The following is a 22,844-nucleotide window of genomic DNA, read 5'->3' on the forward strand; positions in this document are numbered from 1 at the left end:
ATCTCTCTGCTGTCCTGCCAACTGATTGATCTGGTGCCACAAAACTTTCTACAACACAGGGACCAAAATTTCACCCAAAAAATGGTCTTTAATGAAGTTGACTGGACATGACATCTTCTGTTTTGTATCAGTCGATTGTCTGAGAGTCAAGGACTGAAGCACTTGTTGGGATAAATGTTGAGGCCAATGTTGTTTGATACTGAGCAGCAGCTGACTTGCATAGGGAAAAATTCTCTTTCAGCTCATAATGGAAACCCCTGTTGTCTGGTTTAGATCACTACAAATGTAAATGAATAGCTTTTGTTGCTGCATCTCTGCTTCTCTCTCCCTCCATCATTCCCCATTGTATCACAAAAGCAAATGTTGTTGAAGGAAGTATTCCTTTATTAGGGTGTTAATAAATAATTGATAGTGTTACGTGCTCTACAAATTTGTGGCGAGCACCACTTCCCTATTTGTGTTTGCACAGTTCCAGGAATTGTCCCATTTTGTGGTTCCCTTCCGATGTCAGTCGATAGAGTGGAGGTCGAGTTGTGTCCGTGTTGAATGCAAGCTTCCTTGTCTTATTATTTCCCATTATTCTTGGCATGGATGCATTAGGCTTGATTGATTTAGTTGCTTTGCCTGAGCTCAGGAAGTTAGACTTTATATCCACCGTACTATTCGACAACTCAGAAAAGAGAAAGATATGACTGCTGACATGCATTATATGCTTGAATTTGTAGATGTTTTACCCTCCTGATTGTGATGTTTAATTAAATAAATTAAAATAACCATTTTCAGGATGGCTTGTTGAAAGGTATGACTCTTGGTTTGGAACACATTGCATTGTTTTGTTGTCGTATTTTGTTTTATTCCAGAGAATGCAAACAGTATGGAACACAATAACTGTGGACTGCAGTCACACAAAAACACACATGTGCACACAAAACAGGATAAAACGTCTGCAGCTAATGACAATACGATAATGCAAAGATCATAACTGTAGGGTAACTTAACTGAATTATAAGTCAAAAGGTATTGAAACCTATTAATGTAATCATATATATTAGTTGGTATTATTATATGTCAGCTAATACATGACTCAAAAGGTGGAAGTTAAACAAAATGCTCTTACATTAAAGCACACAAAATGTGTACTGCAATGACATAAAAACACACATACACTCGTCATTTTTCTCTTGAAAACATAAGTATAAGTAAGTAGTATAAGTATTATATGTAACATTTCCCAGCTTTCATGGCCCCAGCCTGAAGTTGCTGAGATGTGTAAGTTTCACTGGGATTGTCTCGTAAAAAAAAGGCCTATTGACAACGGAAAATCAAAAAAAAAGAAACATTTATTATACATGTAGTAATCAGTGATGGAATGTAACTCTCTGTGTCTGTCTCTGTCTCTTTGACTATGTTTTGTATTGCACGACTCCGTGCTTGGTACTTCCTTTGTAATTTGTTTTCTATCTATATTATTGTTGATGTAAAGCACTTTGTAACTTGTGTTTAGAAAAGTGCTATATAAATGAAGTTTTACTTACTTACTTACTGTTTGTATGAGTGAATTTCACTTTTACCAGAGCAATATTTCAACACAGTATCGTTACTTTTACTCAAGTAGGACTTTTAAGTACTTTTTACAACACTGGCAGTAATTCGCTATATACATGTGTGTCTGTGTGTGTGGACAAGCCCAGCGGCCCCATCAAACATTTGTCCTTGTAGCCAATAAACAACCACTTTGCTCACTGTGCCTTCCTTCCAGCCAATCAGCATACTCTTAACTAACTCTGCCTCCCGCTCAGTGAATATTCAACTGGTTAACTCACTTTGTTCTCCTCTTGAGCCTGTTAACAATTATTTTAGCCATTCTAAAATGTGATAAATGTTCCTCGTTGATCATATGGTTTCTTTGACAGAGGCCAGTATGAGAAAATGTCTCCTCAGTCTGGTTCTCACTGAGCTCAGTATGTGTGCTGCTGTTTGTCACACACATAAGTCTAGCTGTTATTCTTCAAACGCCACAGACAGAGTGTGTGACCCTGATGTACTGTTCATATATTTCCCCATTTACACTGCACCTGCTTCACTATAATGAGCCAATATATCTGCTCACTAATTGCCCTAAATACATATCATAAAGGCCGGCCTGTAAAAGGCTGTCCGACAGTAAAACAGACATGGCATGATGGTAACCTCTGCACACACACACACACACACACACACACGCACTGAACACATCACACATGCATAAAAACACACATGTACACAGGCAAAAAGTCGCGCACATTAGCACATACACCTGCACGGACACACAACATACACAAGCATGAATGCGCACACACACACAGACACTCTTACACACACTCATCCAGCCTTTTAACAAGGGGCTGTAAATAACACAAAGCCATTTCATTAACGAGGTCCAGCCTGAAAACTCGCTGCCTCTCTTCTTTTAAAGCTCGCACACTTCCTGTTTAAAGCTACCCTAACCTGGCAACCCGGCACATGGCAACCTGCTCATTCAGATGAGCTGCAGGGGTGCGGAGGTGGACGTGGTGGCGTGATGCTAAAAATAACACAGCGTGGCTGCAGATATGTAATCACTGGCTGTACACATGAAAAGCTCCTGTGCTGTTTCAATTAGGTATAAAAGCAACCCAGACCTGAAACATGGTTATTAAAAGATTTTAAAGGTGCAATATGTAGGAATTTAAGTTTAGAATTATCTAAAATGATCAACGGAATGCAAATAAAGAATTTTGACGTTATTTCAAAGATGCGGATATATTGTGTTGCAGAGATATCCGTGAAGTTAGCACGCTAACCAGTTAGCCCCAGCCCGTCCTTTATCATCATACCACTTCCAGCTCCCAGTCTGGACTGCAAGCTAACAGCAGCTACAGTTAGCAATGGTTAGTGCTTACTCTGGTGAAATATATGTGATCTGCCTCTGATTTGTTTGCAGTTAGAGGCAAAATTGATGTCTGACCTTCTGCTGTAGAAGAGTAGCAGAGAAAACTAATGCAACTACTGATCATATAAGGCAAAAGTAATGACGAGGTGCTACTGGGTAACTTGATTGATTAATAAGTCAAAATGTTTTGAAACATGTTAATGTAATAATCCTTAGTAGTTGGTATTTTGATATATCAGGTTTGTGTTTTATTATTACATCATCCAGGAGCTAATTTAAATGCTGTGACGTTATCTGGGAACTATTATATTATCATTATATCTACCACATTCAACAATTCTGAAATGAAAACAAAAACCCCCACATTAAGCCTTGTATTCCCCACCTGCATTGGAACTGTTGTCTCACTCAAAGGGAAAACTTAGATGTGTCAAACTCAGACAAAATGAGATTCGACTTTATGATGATTTGGTGAGTGTGGGAGATAGAAACAGGAACTTTCCACATGCTGTTTCCAGTGTGGCACATGCACACTCACCACAAATGATAGCTGACTGCGGAGACGCTGATTTAAGAGAAGCAAGTTGGGTCATTAGTGAGCCGGGCCACATTCTGACACTCACAATACATGTAGAAACACACACACGTACACACACACTACAACCCAGATGGCTTTTACAAGGCCCCAGGCCCTCCCTGGCCTGCCTGCCTGGTTTTTAATTATGTCGATGGCTGCCCGGCCCAGATAAAATGGGTCACATTTAACACGCCTTCACTCACCTTCACACACACCATGCATACATATGTACACACTCCAACACCTTGCATACATACTTACGCTCATAGAGGGTATAGACACTCACCATACAGTGAAGACAAACAAGAAATATGTGATATTCCACACAAGGATAAAAGAAAGTGTGTGTGTGTGTGTGTGTGTGTGTGTGTGTGTGTGTGTGTGTGTGTGTGTGTGTGTGTGTGTGTGTGTGTGTGTGTGTGTGTGTGTGGATTTACAGCCTGTTTCCTCTTTAGCTGTCATTAGGCTGCCAGACATGGCTACACAGGTGTACTATTACCAGCATCAGTAATTGGCCTTACACACATACACACACACACACACACACACATATATGCACATATACACTCAATTTTTAAAGGCCAAATCTATACTCATGGTATGGCTCCTCCCGATGAAACACTTTGGCTCTGCTACTGATTCTCTTTATTTGGACTCACTGAAAATATTTCAAATCTTTCATTTTAATGTGTGACAGCTTAATCTGTAATTTAATGACTTTGTTGTTAAATTCTTTAACACATTTATTAATAAAAGACATATCGTGAGCGTGATTTGATGGGCTAAGACGCTTCAAGTGCATGCATCTTCTCACGTTTAAGCTGTCTGAAGAACACATTTGAATAATATTTGAATGCAATTTGAATTTAGCTGGACAAACAAATTCTCAACTGCTACATTTGACTGCTATGTTTATATTTTTTGTTGCTATGCTGTGCAGGTGGTTTGGTGTGTTTTTGTGTATGTGCAGTACATGCATGAAAAGCAAGGAATCAGATGGACAGAAGGAGAAGGAAAAAAATCAGTTAATAAGTCTCATATCAGGATGGGTAGCATTAACACTGGGCTTGTGTCTGTTTAAATCTCTGGACTGGCTGGGAAAATTTGGGTAAGAAAATGAATGAGTCATGCTTGACAAATACTGTGGACTTGAGAACAGCAAAATTCTCTTTATTGATAAAAAACCTGATGCACTCAGGTGGAAAGATGGATTTGAAAGAACTGAAATTAAACGAAGCCTTATCAAGCTATATATCAACTCTCCCATAACTGTTCAGGTGTGTGGTTTCTCCCTCATCAATCTTGCATTTTTGTTGTGAAGCAATGTGTGTGTAGTGTTTTCTCAAAGATTTTGAGCTTGTGAAATGATGTTCAGAAATAATCTCAAAGCCTCTGATTGCACATCCTCCTGTGTTAACCTGTAAAAAACAACTTGTGTATTCATGTAGAAATACTTGTTTATATAAACTATTATAACATTATATGTACCGTACATGTACACTCATATCCATAGACATAAACACAGTCGTCGCAGATTTACTAACAAGCATTAAGATTTAAGATACTTTCATCAGTTTATGTGCATCTTTCTTTCTTCATCTTATTGTTCATCCTCATCATTTTCACCCAGAGACCACTAAAGTTAATAAGATATGAATAATCTCTTGTTCTCTCTATTTCTTTCTGTCTTTTATTCTGTCTTTTCCCTTCCTGCTCTTAGGGAACATTTATTGACAGGCCCCCTTGTGTATCTGTCCACCTCTCACCTCCACACACACACACACACACACACAAATGTGGACAGACACACACTCATTTAGACTGTTGAGTGATGTGGCAGGGTAGGGTCATCTCTGCAGGCCCCCATCCATCACACACAGGCGTATTCAAACACACACACATACATGTGGATGTGCAGAAACACATTGGAGGCTGTGGGGATCTGTACTCTGTCAGACGCTTTATTAGTCTGCCTGTGTGTGTGTGTGTGTGTGTGTGTGTGTGTGTGTGTGTGTGTGTGTGTGTGTGTGTGTGTGTGTGTGTGTGTGTGTGTGTGTGTGTGTGTGTGTGCGTGCATGTTAAAGGGGCCTCCCAACTGGAAACAGACCCTTCTCCAGAAAGGATACACACTCTCACACACACTTCTTTATTTCTTGTTAGTCGTCCTGTGCCTTAATTTGCAACACCTCTAACAACCAGTTCCGCAGCCCATTTCACAGCCACTCAATCTGTCACTGTCACTGCTATGTTTCCATGACTGGCCCTTTCGTCGGGGTAAAGAGTGTGTGTGTGTGTGTGTGTGTGTGTGTGTGTGTGTGTGTGTGTGTGTGTGCGTGCATGTAATTCTTACTTTGTCTACCATTTTTATATTTTGTTTTTGTATACGTGTGTGTGTACAGCTGCAGAGAGAGGAGGGAAGTTTCATTTCCACTTCTGCTCTTCTACCTGGAGAGATTTCATTCCAGGCTGCCCCCTAGCTGCTTCAAGGAGAAGTGCATGTTATCTTGCGTCCCACTCTTTTTTACTCCTTGTCTTTCCTTATAGAAATCCACATTGAAAGGCAATCTGTTCCCTATTTTTTGCTCCTTCTCTTCAGGGCAATCGTTTTGTCATTCTTCGGCCACTTCTTTGACTGAGGCCAGTATGAGAAAATGTCTCCTCCGTCTGTATGCATATGCATAGGTATGCATAGGTGAACCAGAGGAGTTGGCCTTCTATCTTCATGTTCAAGGTGCTGCTTTCCTGCTTCCCACAGGTAGAAAAACCTTCAACTTAGAGAAATCTCTTAGCTAATCTTTTTCAAAAAAGAGACTTTGTGTGATCATCCTGAATCCAAAGAAGACATCTTTGCTCGACTTTCACTCAGGTGGATGGTCAAGCGTGGTTGTTTTACCTGGTAACTTCTGATGTGCAAAAGCCAAGGCAAAATCACCGATCACCACTGATCACTTCTCAATCCTATAAAGCATGTAATACACTAAAAACAAAGCATTGGCTATATCCTAACATGGAAAACATCTAAGTCAATATCAAGATTTGAAAAGACAGAAACAGTACAACAACAACTACTTTCTATCACAGGCACATATACAAATACATGCAAACTAGGGTGTGTTCACACATTGAAAGCCGGGGGGAGTGCAACAAAGCACCAACATCACACTTCATAAAAATATTCCCTCAGAGACACACAATAACCTAGCAGTTATGTCTCACATGCTGTAAGTCTGCTTCTATCTCCATCTCACATCAAAATCACAATCACCACTGCGCTCCGAGCTGCCATTTCCATTTTCTGCCCTCCGTCAAACAGAAAATAATATGTACCTTGTCATCAACGTCTACGCGTACAAGCAACTTTCCTCTTCTAATTCAGCCCTGCGCGCCACACACATCCGTCAGATATAACTGGCGGAGGAGAGGGCATGCCGAGACATCCATTAAAGGTTCCTAGCTGTCAAAGGTTCCCCTTTGTGTTGTGAGGAGCGATATAAGTGTCGTGCTCTTATCAGAGCTTCCTGTGGAGTTTGCTCTGCATCCTGTCCACTCAGTGCTGCTTCTCTTTCACTGAAGTCTCATTGTGTCTCATGTTGGTACGTGTGTGTGTGTGTGTGTGTGTGTGTGTGTATGTGTATGTGTGTGTGTGTGTGTGTGTGTGTGTGTGTGTGTGTGTGTGTGTGTGTGTGTGCGCGCGCGCTGTCATATGAGTCACTTCCTGATGCTGTTTAATCAAATAAGACTATTGGTCAGGCTCTGAAATGAACATTTAAAATATGTTTTTACTAGTAAATCAATCATATATAAGTAAATTTAAATATGAATAAACATATTTACAAGACTGACTGTTTTATTGAAACCACTTATTCAGTCCTGAGATGTGGACAATAATCCCTCATTACTCACATTGTGCACTCACAACTACAGCAAGTTCTGGAGGTCAAAGTTGAACCAAGAAATGAATCTCTAAACTGTGATGGATGTTTACAATGGGCAGTTTGGGTAATAAATCTACTGTTCGCCTTTGTTTTTTTTTTAACCATGCTTCCTCCTGAAGCATCGTTCTTGAGGTCTTTAGTGTTAGTTTCCATTTCTGGCCTTCGAATCTGAAGGAGTAGAGAGGACTTCAGGGGCTAACTTTGAACAGCCTTGTTGGCTTTGTTTTGTTGAAACCCTTTGCACGTGGAGTTGATGATTTCCACCCGCGTCCTCCCCCCCATGACGTAGGGAAGGTGGGGGGGGAGTTTCATCAACTGAAAAAGAAAGGTAAATAAACAAACAATCAGCCGCGGGCTTACTCTGGCTCTCCTTCTCTGTTGCACCTCATTTGAAGCCTTATAAATCAGACTTCCACCCGGAGACAGGGTGTTAGCAGGCCTCCCCGACAACACACACATACATACACACACACACACACACACACACACAGGTCTGCTGCTCATTAAGCCCATGATCAGACCCTTTGGGTGTGTGTGTAGGAGAAGGAGGGAACCACTATGTGTGTGTACACTACCGTGCCCACTGCATGGCAGTTTTCATGCATGTGTGTAAGTCTCTCTTCCCACACCTATTCCCCCCTAAAGAAAAGACACAATCCCACCATGACTCCACCTGGATCTCAGCTTTTCTCCATGTGTTCATAAAACATGTACGATACCTGTCGAAGCTCCCCGGGAACGGCGTGACAAGTGCACTCTGACTCCTCCGCCTGCAGGAAAGATATTGGGTGGAGCAGTAGGTGTGTAGGCGGGGGTATGCCTGGTTAGTTTTCAGTGACTGTTTTCACACATAAAATAAAGGCCTGGACTCGATCAAGCCAAGTGTTTTAAGTTGTAAACTGGAAGCAGAAGAGGGAGTAGCTGTAGATGTGAGAGGGAGTGTGTGAGGAATGGATCAATTTTTATTTATAAGCTTTTCCAGTGGATGTTATCAAATTATGTGCTTCTGAGTGTCTCAGTGTGAAGACAGAAAATATAAACCAGGAACTGATTTGCATAAACTGTCTCTTTTCCCACTCTCATAATCAGCAAATACATTTACATAAGCAGTAGCCACGGTGTTTATTTCAGGGTTTTTCAACACAGGGCAAGATTTTGATTATTTTTAGCCGCGGCACTAACAGGCATTGTTATTCTAAAGCAGGCGCATTTAGCGGAAAGGGTAAACTCACACCTTGGCTCAAAAGTAGCACAACATTTGTGTTACCTAAAGCTGTTAACTCAACCATGCGCGCATGCATTCGCCTAAAACGGTTGGCGCATTTGCACAAACAAGCACATGGCAGTTCTTCCACACCTCCAGCCAGACCCTTTACATATTTACTCACCAAACTTGGCACCTGCACCCCCACCCACGAAAATACACCTTCTGCACGCGCTCACCCAGACAACAAGAACATGACCATTCACACTTTATGAGCTGGGAGAAAAAAACACGAGAAAAGCAGCCTGTTTAGAGAGGTTCACGAACTTTGCGCATCTAAAAACGTCAGGCGGTTCGTTGGTTCTTCTCCATCACACCTCGATTTCCTTCAGCAGACATTTGACTGTGATTAGCAGTGCAGAGAGTCAAGCTAGAGGTCAGCGCTGAACTCAGGCCAGGCTGATTGGGAGTTGTAATTAGAGGAGTTGCTCTGTCTCAGGCCAGTTCTCTCCAGAGGATTCGCACAGGCTCAGTATCACATGCAGCGCTGGGGCGTAATCGGAGATTCAGCCCCGACTTGGTGGTGAGGGTGAGCTTGGGGGTTTTAACCGAGCCGCCCCCAGATTCCCCAGCACCACCGAACTCCACCACACACACAGATACACATCCACACGCACACACACACACACACAGCAATCAAAGTAGCAAAGAGTTGAAGGAATTGAGATCTCTGCTGTTTCATAAATACTCTTTCTTATATATGTGTATATATATATATATATATATATATATATATATATATATATATATATATATATACATACATAAAACATTGTTACCCTGTCTTGGTTTTTTCCCTTTGCTCAACAATAAGCCCCTATTTTCTTCTTCTCCTCTTCCTCCTTCACTTCTGCCTCCATACTCCTTCATTCTCTGTGAAAGCGGGTAACATGAAACCCGCTCTCGGAGTCTCAGGGGGGCGTAGGGGTTACAAAGGGTGATCAATATGTGCCAGAGAAAGTCTTTAGACAAGTGAAAGAAGCCACAGTTTGTCTACTCCCTCCTCCTTTCTCCTCCTCTCCCTCTTTCCTCTTCTTGTTGTCGGGATTGACAGGGTTAGGTGGCCCTAACACCCACTGACATGTTGCCTCTGTCTGTCTTAAAGGTGACTGACATCGGACTCCTGCCACAGCCTTTTTATACCTTGATGTGCACCTTAAAAATTGCTTTAGAGCCTTTTCAGGAATTGTAATTCATAGAAATATTCCAGTTGATCTGGTGGTTGATATTTGTCAATTTCTTTTTTTTCTAACCTGTTGCCCTTGTCTCCAACAGGTGGTTGACGACATGGGCAATGTCAAGTTTGCGCTGGACACAGGCCCGGACGCCAACGGCAACAGCTGGCTCAAATACGTCCGCTCTGCCCTGTCATTTGAGGAGCAGAATCTCTCCGCGTGTCACCTCACCGGAGACCAGGTGAGTGACATGACAAGGATTGTGTTGTGAGCATGAGAGAGTGCGGACGCTGGGTTAATGTATTTGAATCCGTGCATGGGCATTTATATGTGTGTGTGTGTGTGTGTTTACTGTGTGCGCTAGTAATGATCAAGGAATGGCTCTATTGTGTGTCGGTGGCTGGGCCAGTTGCCAGTTGCTGTTAGGAAATGACCCATGTAAAGAGGCTGAAGAATAGCCTGACACTCCTGAGTCCCATAATAACCATTATCCAGGGCCCCGTCTTCGTCTGTGGAGGCAGCAGTTTCTTACATCCCATCTCCCTCTCCCTCTCCCTCTAAAGAAACCTGGGTGATGCACTGGATACGTTTGGAAAGATGCCCAAGCCAGTGCCCATAAAAGCCCCAACTGCTTAACTAGGCCCTAACCCCAACCCCATGCAATGTGTGTGCCACAACTTAATGCTGCAGTATGGTAGCATTTTTATCTGTTTCTATTTATCCTGCAGAGGCAGTTCTTTTTTTTTTTTTTTTTTGTTTTGCTTTGCTGACTCTTGTCCCAGTTTCTTTAAATGAAATACCAGCGGTGTTACTTGACACACATTTCACTCTCAGTTCAGTTTGGACTATTATGATAACCCACAGTCATGCACTGGGATAGAATAAGTGCAGAATGTACACCAAAAAAAAAGACAAAAAATGCATCCAAAGGAATAGAGCTGCAACGACTAATCAACTAAATTAAGCGCCGACTATTTTGATAATTGATTTATGGGTTTGAGTCATTTTTTTAGAGGTAAAAAAACAACATTTTCTGATTCCAGCTTTTTAAAATGTGAATATTTACTGGTTCCTCGACTCCTCTATGACAGTAAAGTGGATGTCTTTGAATTGTGGACAAAACAAGACATTTGAGGGTGTCATCTTGGGCTTTGGGAAACACTGATCAACATTTTTCACCGTTTTATTACATTTTATAGACCCAACAACCAATCAATCAATTGAAAAACCATATTGACAACAATGAAAATAATTGTTGCAAAGGAGCAATGAGAATGAAAACTTGCCTGCTGAAAACAAACAACACATGATGGTTGACAGTAGCCAAATGCATCTATATGACTTTCCACATTCCTGTCACTCTGCTCTTATTTGTCTCCTAATCCCTGCCTACACGGCACTCTCCCCCTCCTGTCTCGGTCTCTAGCCGCCTGTTCCTCGCTGTCTTTGTCTCCTTTCTCTGTCCTCATGTCTTGATCTGCCACCTGTCACTCTGTCACACTGAGGGGACAGGCTAGTGTGTCCGTTTAAGCTTCAGACATTAAGCCTGACCGATGGAGAGAAAGGGGGCTTGGACCAAGCAAGAGAGGGAACGCACAGGGGCCTCCGAGATTGACAAGCACCAATTGGCTGGCAACACCAACCCGTCTAATCCTTTTAAGATTTTCACATCAGTGCCCCCTGCCACTGCCACACAATGTCAAAGAAAGAATCAGGGCACCGGCGAAAATTGTGGAGAATTATCAGAGGCAGAAAAGGCCACGTGCACAGTTGTTTTCTGACGTGTTTTGCGGTTGTTTGTACTTAGCGAAGGGCTTTGCTTTTGTCTGCCTGACCAGTTGCTTGGTGTAGTGGCTCACAGGTACGACCCTATCATTTATTTACAAACACCACACACACACATACACGCACATATGCACAGCCACTAAGTGCTAAAATGTATAATTTAACAGACTATTTCAGTGATTTTTCTTTTCTTTTGCACAATGCATGACTTTATGGAAATATTTGCACACGAGGCAAATTCAAATGCAGGCGGTAACCTTTTAGAAAGCAAGTGGATAATTTATTTGTTTATTTGTTTGTCATTAATGATGTAAGATGAACAAATGTGTGCACGATCATGCATAATTTAGATATTTATGGTCATGCAATAATTTAGTATTATTTTATATATTTTTTCCATATACCTCAGGTACAAAAAATAAATGTGCTGTGGACAGTTTCTTCTGAAGTGCTGTTGTGTTAAGAGTTTCTAGAGAAACGCATGTGTCAAAAAGATTTACTAGTGCTTTGTGCATGCATCTGCAGATGGCCATGTTGTTTTCTTTTCTTCCCAATCAGTTCTCTGTCACACACACACCTACACACACACACGTTTCCAGTAACTGTTCTCACTTAATCCTGCTTGCAATTTCATCCTAATGCAATATTCAGGCACCTTAAATTATGGCCCAGCAAAAGCAGGCAAATCAACAGTTTCCTGTGTGTGTGAATTTGTGCATGTGCGAGTGTGAGAGAGAGAGAGTGAGTGTGTGTCTGTGTCTGTGTGTGTGTGTGTGTGTCTACCCCGATTAAATAGTTCCCATTCATTTAGAATGCCAACAATCACACAAAACGGGTCTGTAAGCGAGTCCATTGAGTGTTTTTAGGGCCAAGTTGCATCTGAAGGAAACAGCTGAGAGAGTGCGGGGGGTCGGTGTGTGTGTGTGTGTGTGTGTGTGCGTGTGTGTGTGTGTGTGTTGCGTGGGTAGTTGAATGGGGTTTGAAGAGAAGATGAACCTTGTCCACCTTCTTGTCACTCCTTCATCTTTTGTGTTTTGGAGTGGAGCCCTTTCCAGCGCTGTTTGATCTGCCCTTCTACCCCACGATGGATCCATCAATAAATAGACACTGGCGTGCATGTGTGTGTGTGTTTGTGGCCACAGTGGGGGATTATTGCGAGCCCTACGGCTGGCATTGATCGATGAGGCATCTGTCCCGTGAACACTGGACAGAGATGGGAAGAGGTCAAGACAGGTCTGAGTGTGCGGACCTTACTGTAGGACACACACACAAAGATTCATAGAGATTCAAAATGCAACAAATATTTATTAGAAATATTTCCTATTTGAATTCCCACTTTCTTAGTTATCCCCTGGATGTTTTCATTGAAAGGAAAAAAAACAAAAATGTCCTGATAATCCTCTCATAATAATGAAGAAGATATGTTATTATTATCACCATAAAGTGGTTTTAGAAGATTTAAAATGAATAGATAACAAGGTTCATTTTATTTAAAATAAAATACGGAAGCACTCAAATGTGATATTGCCACGTTGTTCATCCTTTATATTTATTAAGTGTTTTTCTTTCAAGTCCATTTTTGTGTCTTGTGTTCAGAATGATTTTGTCCCTGTTTTCTCACCTATGCTATTGATTAAAACAATTGAGGAAAAATCAGATAATGATATTAATAATTTGGGCTTTTTAAATAACTTCGATGCTAAATTTCATACAGAGAGACATTTTTAATTTTAAGAAGATGTGTTAAAATATCATCTTTAAACGCTCTAGTTTACTGAATTTGTTTAATCATCATTGAATTGAATTTAATCATCAGAGTTTAAAGAAATTGCTCCCATCGTTAGACTGGTTTAAATAACGTTGCTGCATTTTTAAGGAAACAATGATCAATAAAAGGCCCACTGATATAGCGCTTATCTTCGTGTGCGCGCGCGTGTATTTGCGCGTGCTTACACGAGTGTGTGTGAGAGTGATCGAGTGACTGACACCGTGAGTGCAAGTCTGTCCGGCTGCTTTATCCATTATTTACATCAATAATAGATTTATCAGGCGGCCAAAGCGGCGGCTGGGATCGGAGATGCGGGGAGGGGTCTGCGCCGCAGATCCCTCAATCCTTTTGGCTGGAGATAAGACGAGGAGGAGTGGCCGACGGGTAACCGAGAGAGCACCAAGGGGCAATAGGGAATCACTAATGAGAGAGAGAGAGAGAGTCAGAGAGAGAGAGAGCGAGAGAGAGAGAGAGAGAGAGAGAGACTCATCATCATCATCAAAGACGCGCTCACTGACTAGATTAGAGAGTAGCCCGGCGGAGGAGCTTCATCCAACCAGAGGGAACAATCACCGACCGTCCGCTGCGCGCCCGGCCGCTCCGCGACCTCCTCTCCCCGGCCCTGTCCGCCCCAGCGCTCCGCTCCCTCTCCGGTAGACCTACTATGGGTTGCGTCGCCAACTCCACCGGGACTGAAGTGCTACTGCAGCAGCTGGAGGCTCTCCGCAGCGCCGCGCAACTTTCACAACTCTTCCGTCTCACGGAGAAAAGAAAGGTCAGGTCGAAAAAGAAAGGCTGCCGCAGCCGCTGTGTGTAGCGTAATTGTTGTAAATATGTAGGCCTACGATAATAATAATATTATTATTAACAATAATAGTAATAATAGTAATAATAATAATAATAATAATAATAATAATAATAATAATAATGCTTTTAGGCCTTTGCTCCTTGTCTCATCTTCAGTGCACTAAGTCTCGGAAGTTAGTTTCACCGGCCTTTCACTGTGTGTGCGACTCGATATTTGTGAGTGTGTGTGTGTGTGTGTGTGTGTGTGTGTGTATGAATGAGTGTGTTCAGCCTGCTTCGTTGAATTGGTGCAGAGCGCCCCCATGTGTTCAGAGGTCACATATTTTACGAGCAGCTTGAAGTGGAAGTTTGCGCTGTGGTTTATTGAAGCTGTAATATTATTCATTGGTAAATTATACACGTTGATTGTGACCGAGTTGTCTTTAGACGGTGTGTGTGTGTGTGTGTGTGTGTGTGTGTGTGTGTGAACTTAGTTTGGTTCGCAGGTTTTCTTGATGCTGGATAAGGCCTCGTTTCTGAGTGGCGTCGAATTTTGCCATTTTTCCTTGTCTTTACTTTTGGCAAAAAAATAAATAAAAATACTAGGCCTACTAATAATAAGTAATTTATGTCTGATCACACACGTTAAATAATCTCAATCAAAGGAATCACTGTGTGCAGATAAAGAGCCGACATTTCCCAGTATGCTGCAGCTGTAAATGAAAGAAAGAAAAGAAAAAAAAACGCACGAGAGCAGCTGAGCGGTTTGATGTTTATTTTCGTTTCACTCGCCACTTTTCCTTCAGACTGTTTAGACTCATTACAGCAGTGTTTGTATCGTCTGGATTTCTTCTACATTTTCATTATAAAAAAAACCCCATTTGAGTAATTGTTTTTTGAAAGAACGCAGAACTGTTTTTTGTTGTATTTCAAGTGATTTGTAAGGGAAACACATTATTTTATGTTCGTTTTGTTTATTTTATAACGTGAAATGTGGAATAAAATAAATCACTGTGTGCATCACAAAAAGTCCGACGGAACGACTTTTAATTAGTAAAAAAAAAAAAAAAATTGTGAAATTTTATGAACATTTCTGAAGCGAACATCTGAAGCTGATTTTAGGCCGCATGATGTTTAATTTTCTTATTAACAACCCTATTTATATGCTAATAGTATCACAACAACGTGAGGCCTTTCCATTAAGTGCGACAATAAATAAGTGGGAGTCCAGGCTTATAAATTCCGTCCTGACCTGAAGTTAAAGTCTCCCTGTCTTTCTCTCCCTCCTCAGATTTATTATAAAGCTGTCCGGGACATTGAAGCAGGGGAGGAGCTTTTAGTGTATATGAAGGACGGTATTTTCCCCGAGGGATCCATGGCACCCAACCTACAAGGTAAGATTAATGCGCGTCATTAGCGCACATTTTAAACAAACTCCAACCTGCATCCTGTGCTGCGTTCGCGGCCAACACACTCCATAACCTCGCTAATGTGACGGGAGGGAAAAAGACACCATCTCTCCCTCCAAGATTTTTTTTTCTTTCCTCAAGAAATGTGAATTATTCGAATCATAAAATTCCAGGATGGAATTAAATCCCGCATTAAAGCATCTGGTTGAAGGCCGTTTTGGAGCTGTCATTTAAAATAGGCCTGCCAATAATGAAGGCTACTCCGAAGGGTCTGGTCTGAATTGTGCGCTCACAATGCCTGCCTGCCTGTAATACTGTATCAATTGGCACTTGTCATCTTCCATCCAAAGTGAGTGGACATTTGCTGTTAACGGTAAGCCAAGATCAAGTAGGAATTATTAGGAAGCCTTATCCATAAGAACACATTAAATAGTGATGTTGGAATTCAAATAAAAAGTATATTAATAAGGGGGGTGCAGTTTGTCCCCAGAAATTCAGCCTAAGCCTTTTTTTTTTCTTTTTTTTTTTTGGTGGAAGTTTTAGTGGCCATTAGGCTAATGTAGTGTCAGACTCACTTCCCCATAATCCTCCTGGGAATCAGCTCCCTGTTTGACACTGCTTCTCTTTTTGTGTTCTCAATACTTTAATGTGTAATTCAGATTTAATCATGTGTATGTTGTCAGTTTGGAATAAAGATGAAAACAAAAAACAGTTGATCAGTTATAATATAATATCACAGAAGCAGTACATACGATTGATAAATTAGCAATGATAAATTATTGAAAAGAAACAAGCTAATTGAACCCGAAATACTATTTATTTTTATTAATCCAGTCATCTGTCAGCGAATGTTTTAAGTGAGGCTTATAGTATGTTACAGAATAAGCAAATTAGCATTTATGTGGAGGGAAAAACATTTTTTTTCCCTTTTCACTGGCTGTGGGTCAGTGTTCAAATAAAAATAATAACAAAATATATGTTTACAAAATCTATCTATCTATCTATCTATCTATCTATCTATAGTACTCTGCTGCACCTCGCTGTACTGTTGTCTTGAAATTGGCTCACATTTCAAAGTGCGTCATGTTTTTAGGTGCTCTCGCCCACCTGTCTTCCCTCTGAGTGGGTAACCTGATTCACTGTGCTCACTACCTTTCAACCGTGCCTCTGAACGTCAGACTGAATATGTTCAATATTTTATCTCCTCATCTAACATAGACAGCTGTTCAGTGTCAATCTGGGCTTTTCTTTCAAAGTTCACTCGAGCGGAAAAGGGCCCGTAGTTCCGCTGTATTTCTTTAAACATCTTGGACTTATTGTGGTGAACTGCTGTTGTCAGGTAACGTTGTTTTGTTGTGTTTCCAGTCTCTCTGGAACCACGGATGAAAAGGAAAAAAATCAGATTATTCTTACTTGTCGTTGATAATAAAATGGTGCAGGGGAGAACAAGATGTTCGTGAGATGCTCTGCAGCTCACCAGTTTTTCCTCCCCTGCATGATGCACAGATCTCCATGTCAAAGAAACAGGGGGAAATGGGAGCTCAAAGCAAGCAAGCTTGATTATTGAAAAGAAGCAGATTGGCATGTTGGAGGAGTATGTCAAAGACGGAGCAGACTTGTAAATGATTTGTTCAATTCCTCTGTGTGTATGTAGCAACGTATGTGAAATCTAGAGGGACGGAGGCAGACAGAGAGAAAAGAGAGACTCTCCACCTGCCAGAATGTGTGTGTCAGAGCCAAAGTATTTGGCGTTGTGTGTTGGTGTGAGAGAGGGGTGAAGGCACAGGGAAGAAACGAGTGCAACAGTTCGTCTGTTGTTTGAAGATGCTTATTTTTGAGTGAGAGAGACAGAAAAGTAGAGAGGAGGACAAAGAGAGACAGTTAGCCTACTGTGGGGACGACTGTTTTGTGTGCTTGTCTTTATGTATTCTTGTGTGTGTGTGTGTGTGTGTGTGTGTGTGAGTGAGAGACAGAGAGAGACAGAGAGAGACAGAGAGAGAAAGGTAGCAGGGCTGAGTGGGAGCTTGGCAGCGCAGCCCTGCTCTCTGTGTCTGGCTTATCGGAGAAGGAATTTGAAGTAGAGGACTTGAGGAGTCCCCTGAGACCTCACCCATGCTCCCAGATTAGCTGCTAAACTGCACATAATTGTGCTTCCCTTCGTCTCCCAGAGAGCTATTAGTCTCCCCTTTATAACCCTCCCACTCCACCCCACCCTAGTCGCCCAGACCAGACTAACTGAAGAAACACAGGCACACTGATGCACGTATGTAAGTGGCTTTATATACGTGCGTCCTCATTCAAACATACTGACGTGCCCATACAGTCCGAGATTTTCTTCCAAGGAGGAGTTTATTGTCGTTGTGTGTGAACCAGATCCTTAATTTCAAAACCATCCTCTGCTCTAAATGATGGCTGGCAAAAAGTGTTGAGATGTTTGAGCGTCAGAGCAAATGATAACCAACTCTCTCACAGTAAAACATTCGCGCTCGGTGAAATATGTGCACACTGGTGTCAGAGTGAGCGAGTTAGTTTAGCATCTCAGCTCAGTGTAATGGCCCATTGACCAGAAGGTCATTTATCCTTCTCCCCAAGGTTGGACACACTGATGTTGCTACACTAATGCCCTTTTAATGTGTCCAAGAAGTTCCAGCTGGATAAACGGTCACATGCAGTAGAAAACAGGAGAGCCGTGCACTGTAAGTCATTTTGGATAAACTCATTTAGTGCAGCTTGAAATGATGGATGGGCGTGCACGGCATGTTGGGACACCTGGGGGGCCGACTCAGGCGCTGGCTGCTTGGGTCATGGCAAAGAGGGTATGGCAGGTTGGCACTAAAATCACCATGGGGTTGGCGCCACAGTGCCCCTGCTTACCTCCGTTCCTTGTGCCTCATTCTTTTTGGAAAATGTTCACATAAACACACACACGTACACACATATAAGTCCGTGCACAAAGACACTCCACTGGGCTTTCCCCTGATCTGTTGAACTTGGCGTCTGACTCAGGAACTTGCTATTGAAAAAGCTGGCCCGAGTTTTATGTGTTTGACCTTGGTGGTGAGAAGTATTGTAAAGGTTATCAACATGGAAGGGGAAGACCGGCCCCTATTGTTTCCCCTGTGTGCTATTACACCGAAAGTCTCAAGCAAACACTTGCTTTAACAAGCAATTAACTGTGTTAATGAAGGCTACATTTCACTGTTAATTGATTTCCATTTTATGTGAATGTCAATTGCAGGACTGTTGCTTTCACCATTTGAATAGGAGTCTGTTCAGCTGTAACTAACACACAGATAGGTAATAGGTTTTTTTTCTCTGGTATCAACACTTTTTTATACAATTGGATACTTGGTTCTGTATCTTTGAGAAGATGCAGGAGTAAATGCCAGGATGCAAACCAGAACCTATAGTTGTTTCTTTGTGCACGGCAAATCTGCCTTTGTCTTTTGCAGACATTAAAAACCGGTGGACACAAGTCAATGAATGTTGACAAGCTTATAGTACTAAAAACCCTAAAGTTGGTTTGTGTGAAGATAAAATAGGAGAATGTTACTCCAAGTTTTAATATGTGCTCTTTTTCTTTATAAGTCTCATAAAGTTCTCAGTTTATTTTCATTTTGATAAATATGAGGTATTAAAACAAAAACTGCTTAATCCTTTATACTATTTTATAGTATAATATACAAGACAGATTGTTTAAAGAATGGTGAAACTGGAAAAAGTGTTCTGACTACAGGAATAAATGAAGAACTTTATTTTTGATCGGTAAGAGGTAGACTCCTCATGTTAAACTATATAATTTACAGGTTTGATGTTGTATTACTCATATCAGAAGTGTTCCTCACACAGTTAAGGTGGATGTCAATGGATATTATATACCTCAAGGAGCTTTATTGTGTGATGGCTAAACAAATCTGTGTGTGTTTGCGTGTGTGTGTGTATGTGCAGACGAGCAGATGTACCGCTGTGAAGACTGTGATGAGCTGTTCTCCTCTACGCTTGAGCTGCGGCGGCACCAGAAGTATTCATGCTCCAGCACCGGCTCCATCTTTGACACACTGAGAGAAGACTTCAAACAGGAACGTGAGGACAGCGATGAGCCCGTCCACGAGTGTAAAGACTGTGAGAAGATCTTCCCAAATGAGTACAGGTACACAGACACATGAGACCAAATTGTGGCCAATAAATATATACACACTGGGTTATAAATGTGATTTGTATGATTGACTGAAATCACTGATGAGCTTGTGCTCTCCTTATCAAGTCTGGGCCAACACATGATAGTCCACACAGAGGAGAGGGAGTACAAGTGTGACCAGTGCCCCAAAGCCTTCAACTGGAAGTCCAACCTCATCCGTCACCAGATGTCACATGACAGTGGCAAGCGCTTTGAGTGTGAAAACTGTGATAAGGTACAGCATACCCAGCACGTAAGTTGTGCACTGGACACACAGGCTTTATTTGCTTCAGAAATTGTGCTGGTCTTGTCTTTAGGCTTCACTTATAATGGTACCGGACATAGATTAATCCTGTAAGAGCAACATGCCTAATATAGACATTAAAGCGATAAAAAACTCTGTATATTTTCATTAACAGTGCTAAGAGTAGCAAAATGTAATACAGACAGGGGATTTTCTTTCTTTTTTTTTTTTTTCTTGCATTGTTAATACATTGTATTTTCATACGCTTGTCTCAACTTTCAGGTGTTCACAGATCCCAGCAACCTTCAGCGTCATATCCGCTCACAGCACGTGGGGGCACGCGCTCACACATGTCCTGAGTGTGGCAAGACGTTCGCCACCTCGTCAGGCCTCAAGCAACATAAGCACATCCACAGCAGTGTCAAACCCTTTATCTGTAAGTGAGAGCTTTGGAAGTTAATGACTGCCTTTTTCTTCAATTGAAAGTAGAAAACATTCATTTCAGTCATTTTATTTTATACCTCTTTTTTTCCACCTCATCAACCTCTCCCTGACCTTGCAGTCTCTTTCATCTGCACCAACTTTTTGATTCCTGAACCAAGCGCACAGGTCCAGGAATCATATTTGTATTGCTATTAATTTGATCATATGCTGTAAATAATAGATTTTTCCTGTTTTTGTTCATTAGCAGTTTAGGACATATATTATGGTTAAGATCAGCTTGGTTAATTTGACACATCATTTTTAATGATGGATGAGAGACTTATTTTTTGCTCTGTTTAAGATAATAAGATATGTGTATTTTATGATCTTTCTTTCCTATGATTAGTAATTATTTGGCTGTAAAATGCATACAGTGTACATACAGTAAATCAGGAATGGTTTCGCAGTTTCACTTTGCAGAATGAGTGGTTGGTTTCATTCATTGAAAACAGTCCCTTCCTTTAAAGAACTATTTCATCAGCATTTTCCATTCAGATGCACGTTTTGTTGTTGATTTGGTATACAAAGTTAGAGACAGTGTTAAAATGGGTTTAACCAGGCCCTGATGGGCTGCGTCTTTTTGCTCCCCCAGGCGAGGTGTGCCACAAATCCTACACCCAGTTCTCCAACCTCTGCCGCCACAAGCGTATGCATGCTGACTGCCGCACCCAGATCAAGTGTAAGGACTGTGGGCAGTTGTTCAGCACTACCTCCTCCCTCAACAAGCATCGCCGCTTCTGTGAGGGCAAAAACCATTATGGCTCTCCAGCAGGGATGTTCAACCCTGGCATCCCCATGAGCTCCAGCCCCATCATGGCCAAGGCCAAGTCCCACCATCCCCACCTTGCAGGTCTAAACCAGTCAGGTTTAGGCTTCACTGACTACTTTCCCTCCCAGCCTCATCCTCACGCTGGCTTGCCCTTCTCCACAGGACCCCATGGCTTCCCATCACTCCCACATGGTTTCCCAGGTATCTTTCCACCATCACTGTATCCGCGACCACCTCTATTGCCGGCAAGCCCGTTGATAAAGAGCCCGCTGGGCAGTAGCAGTCAGGAGGTGAAGCTGCCTCGGAGTCCCCTAGATGCCCCGCCACTGTCCCTAGTTAGCTCTACTAACAGCAATGGAGGTAACAGTTTTAGTCAGCAGGAAGACAAAGAAAAAGAGAACAAACTGGATTTGTCTTCTAGTGGGGAGGCCAAGCCAAAATCCAAGATGGTAGACATGTCTGATGGGAGTGACCTTGAAGACATTAATACCACAAGTGGGACAGATTTGGACACCACCACTGGTACTGCTTCAGGTGATGGTTCTGACCTGGAGAGCGATGGAGACAGTGAGCGTGAGCGAAGTGGTAAAAGAAGGAAGCCATCTGGAGCTGTATTAATTCAAGAAAGCCACCAGTTAGTAGACTCGAACAGTGCGTTGATATCAGCTGTTTCGAGTTCGGGTAACCTCACTGTTGATCGTCCATTTTTCTCGTCTGCATCATCCCAGCACTCCTTCTTTCCCCCGCCTGATGAACAAGCCCTCCCACCCACCACCACAAATGCCAATGCAGCCAGCACAGATTCCATCAAAGCCATCGCCTCCATTGCTGAGAAATATTTTGGTCCAGGTTTGATTGGTCTTCATCAGGAGAAGAAGATGGGACCATTGCCCTACCATTCCATGTTTCCCTTCCAGTTCCTGCCCAACTTCCACAACTCCCTCTATCCTTTCGGCGCTGATCGAGGTGCCCTCAATCCTAGCATGTTCTTTAAGGCAGACCCCAAGTCACCACGTGAGCAGCTGCACAAGATGGTGTCCGGTGCCCCAGGAGCTCCTGCCTCCACAGCTGAGTCACCATTTGATCTCACCACAAAATCCAAGGAGACCAAGTTAGCTCCCCCCACCCCAACAAAGCCCTCAAACACCAACAGTAGTACTGGCAGCAGTAGTGGACCTTTAGCAATATCTAGCGGCGAAGAACAGCCATTGGACCTCAGCATTGGCAGCCGGAGCCGAGGTGGTCATAACGGTGTGGTGGCTGAGTCACAAAATCGAAAGAACCACATCTTTGGACTTGGAAAGGGGGTCTCGATTAAGGACGAAGGCCCAGCTGGGTTTCCACATCCTCATTCCCAGTTATTACACCAATCCTCCATCGCCCAGCACCAGCAGCCTCAGGCACAGCCACACCAGCCGCCACACCTGCACTACGCCAAGCCCTCAGCATTCTTCATGGACCCCATATACAGGTATTTCAGCCCCGATTAGACCAGAAACTGCTATTTCCACAAGAGCAACACTTTCTATGTTCGAAAAAGGTAGAGATCGGTGTTTAGTGT

General features: G+C 42.3%; 1 protein-coding gene across 1 annotated transcript in view; it reads left to right on the forward strand.

Moving 5' to 3' along the window:
* The window catches only part of prdm16 (PR domain containing 16), a 121,811-nt gene that overhangs the window by 88,574 nt on the left and 10,393 nt on the right, over window positions 1-22,844 (forward strand). Inside the window, exons 4-10 of the mRNA XM_073471030.1 lie at window positions 9,963-10,103; window positions 15,493-15,595; window positions 19,559-19,760; window positions 19,875-20,022; window positions 20,314-20,467; window positions 21,107-22,590; window positions 22,669-22,754. Of these exons, the coding sequence (XP_073327131.1) occupies window positions 9,963-10,103; window positions 15,493-15,595; window positions 19,559-19,760; window positions 19,875-20,022; window positions 20,314-20,467; window positions 21,107-22,590; window positions 22,669-22,754 (2,318 nt within the window). The remainder of the gene's footprint in view (window positions 1-9,962; window positions 10,104-15,492; window positions 15,596-19,558; window positions 19,761-19,874; window positions 20,023-20,313; window positions 20,468-21,106; window positions 22,591-22,668; window positions 22,755-22,844) is intronic.

The sequence above is a fragment of the Pagrus major genome, chromosome 7, assembly GCF_040436345.1.
Source record: "Pagrus major chromosome 7, Pma_NU_1.0".
NCBI lineage: Eukaryota > Metazoa > Chordata > Actinopteri > Spariformes > Sparidae > Pagrus > Pagrus major.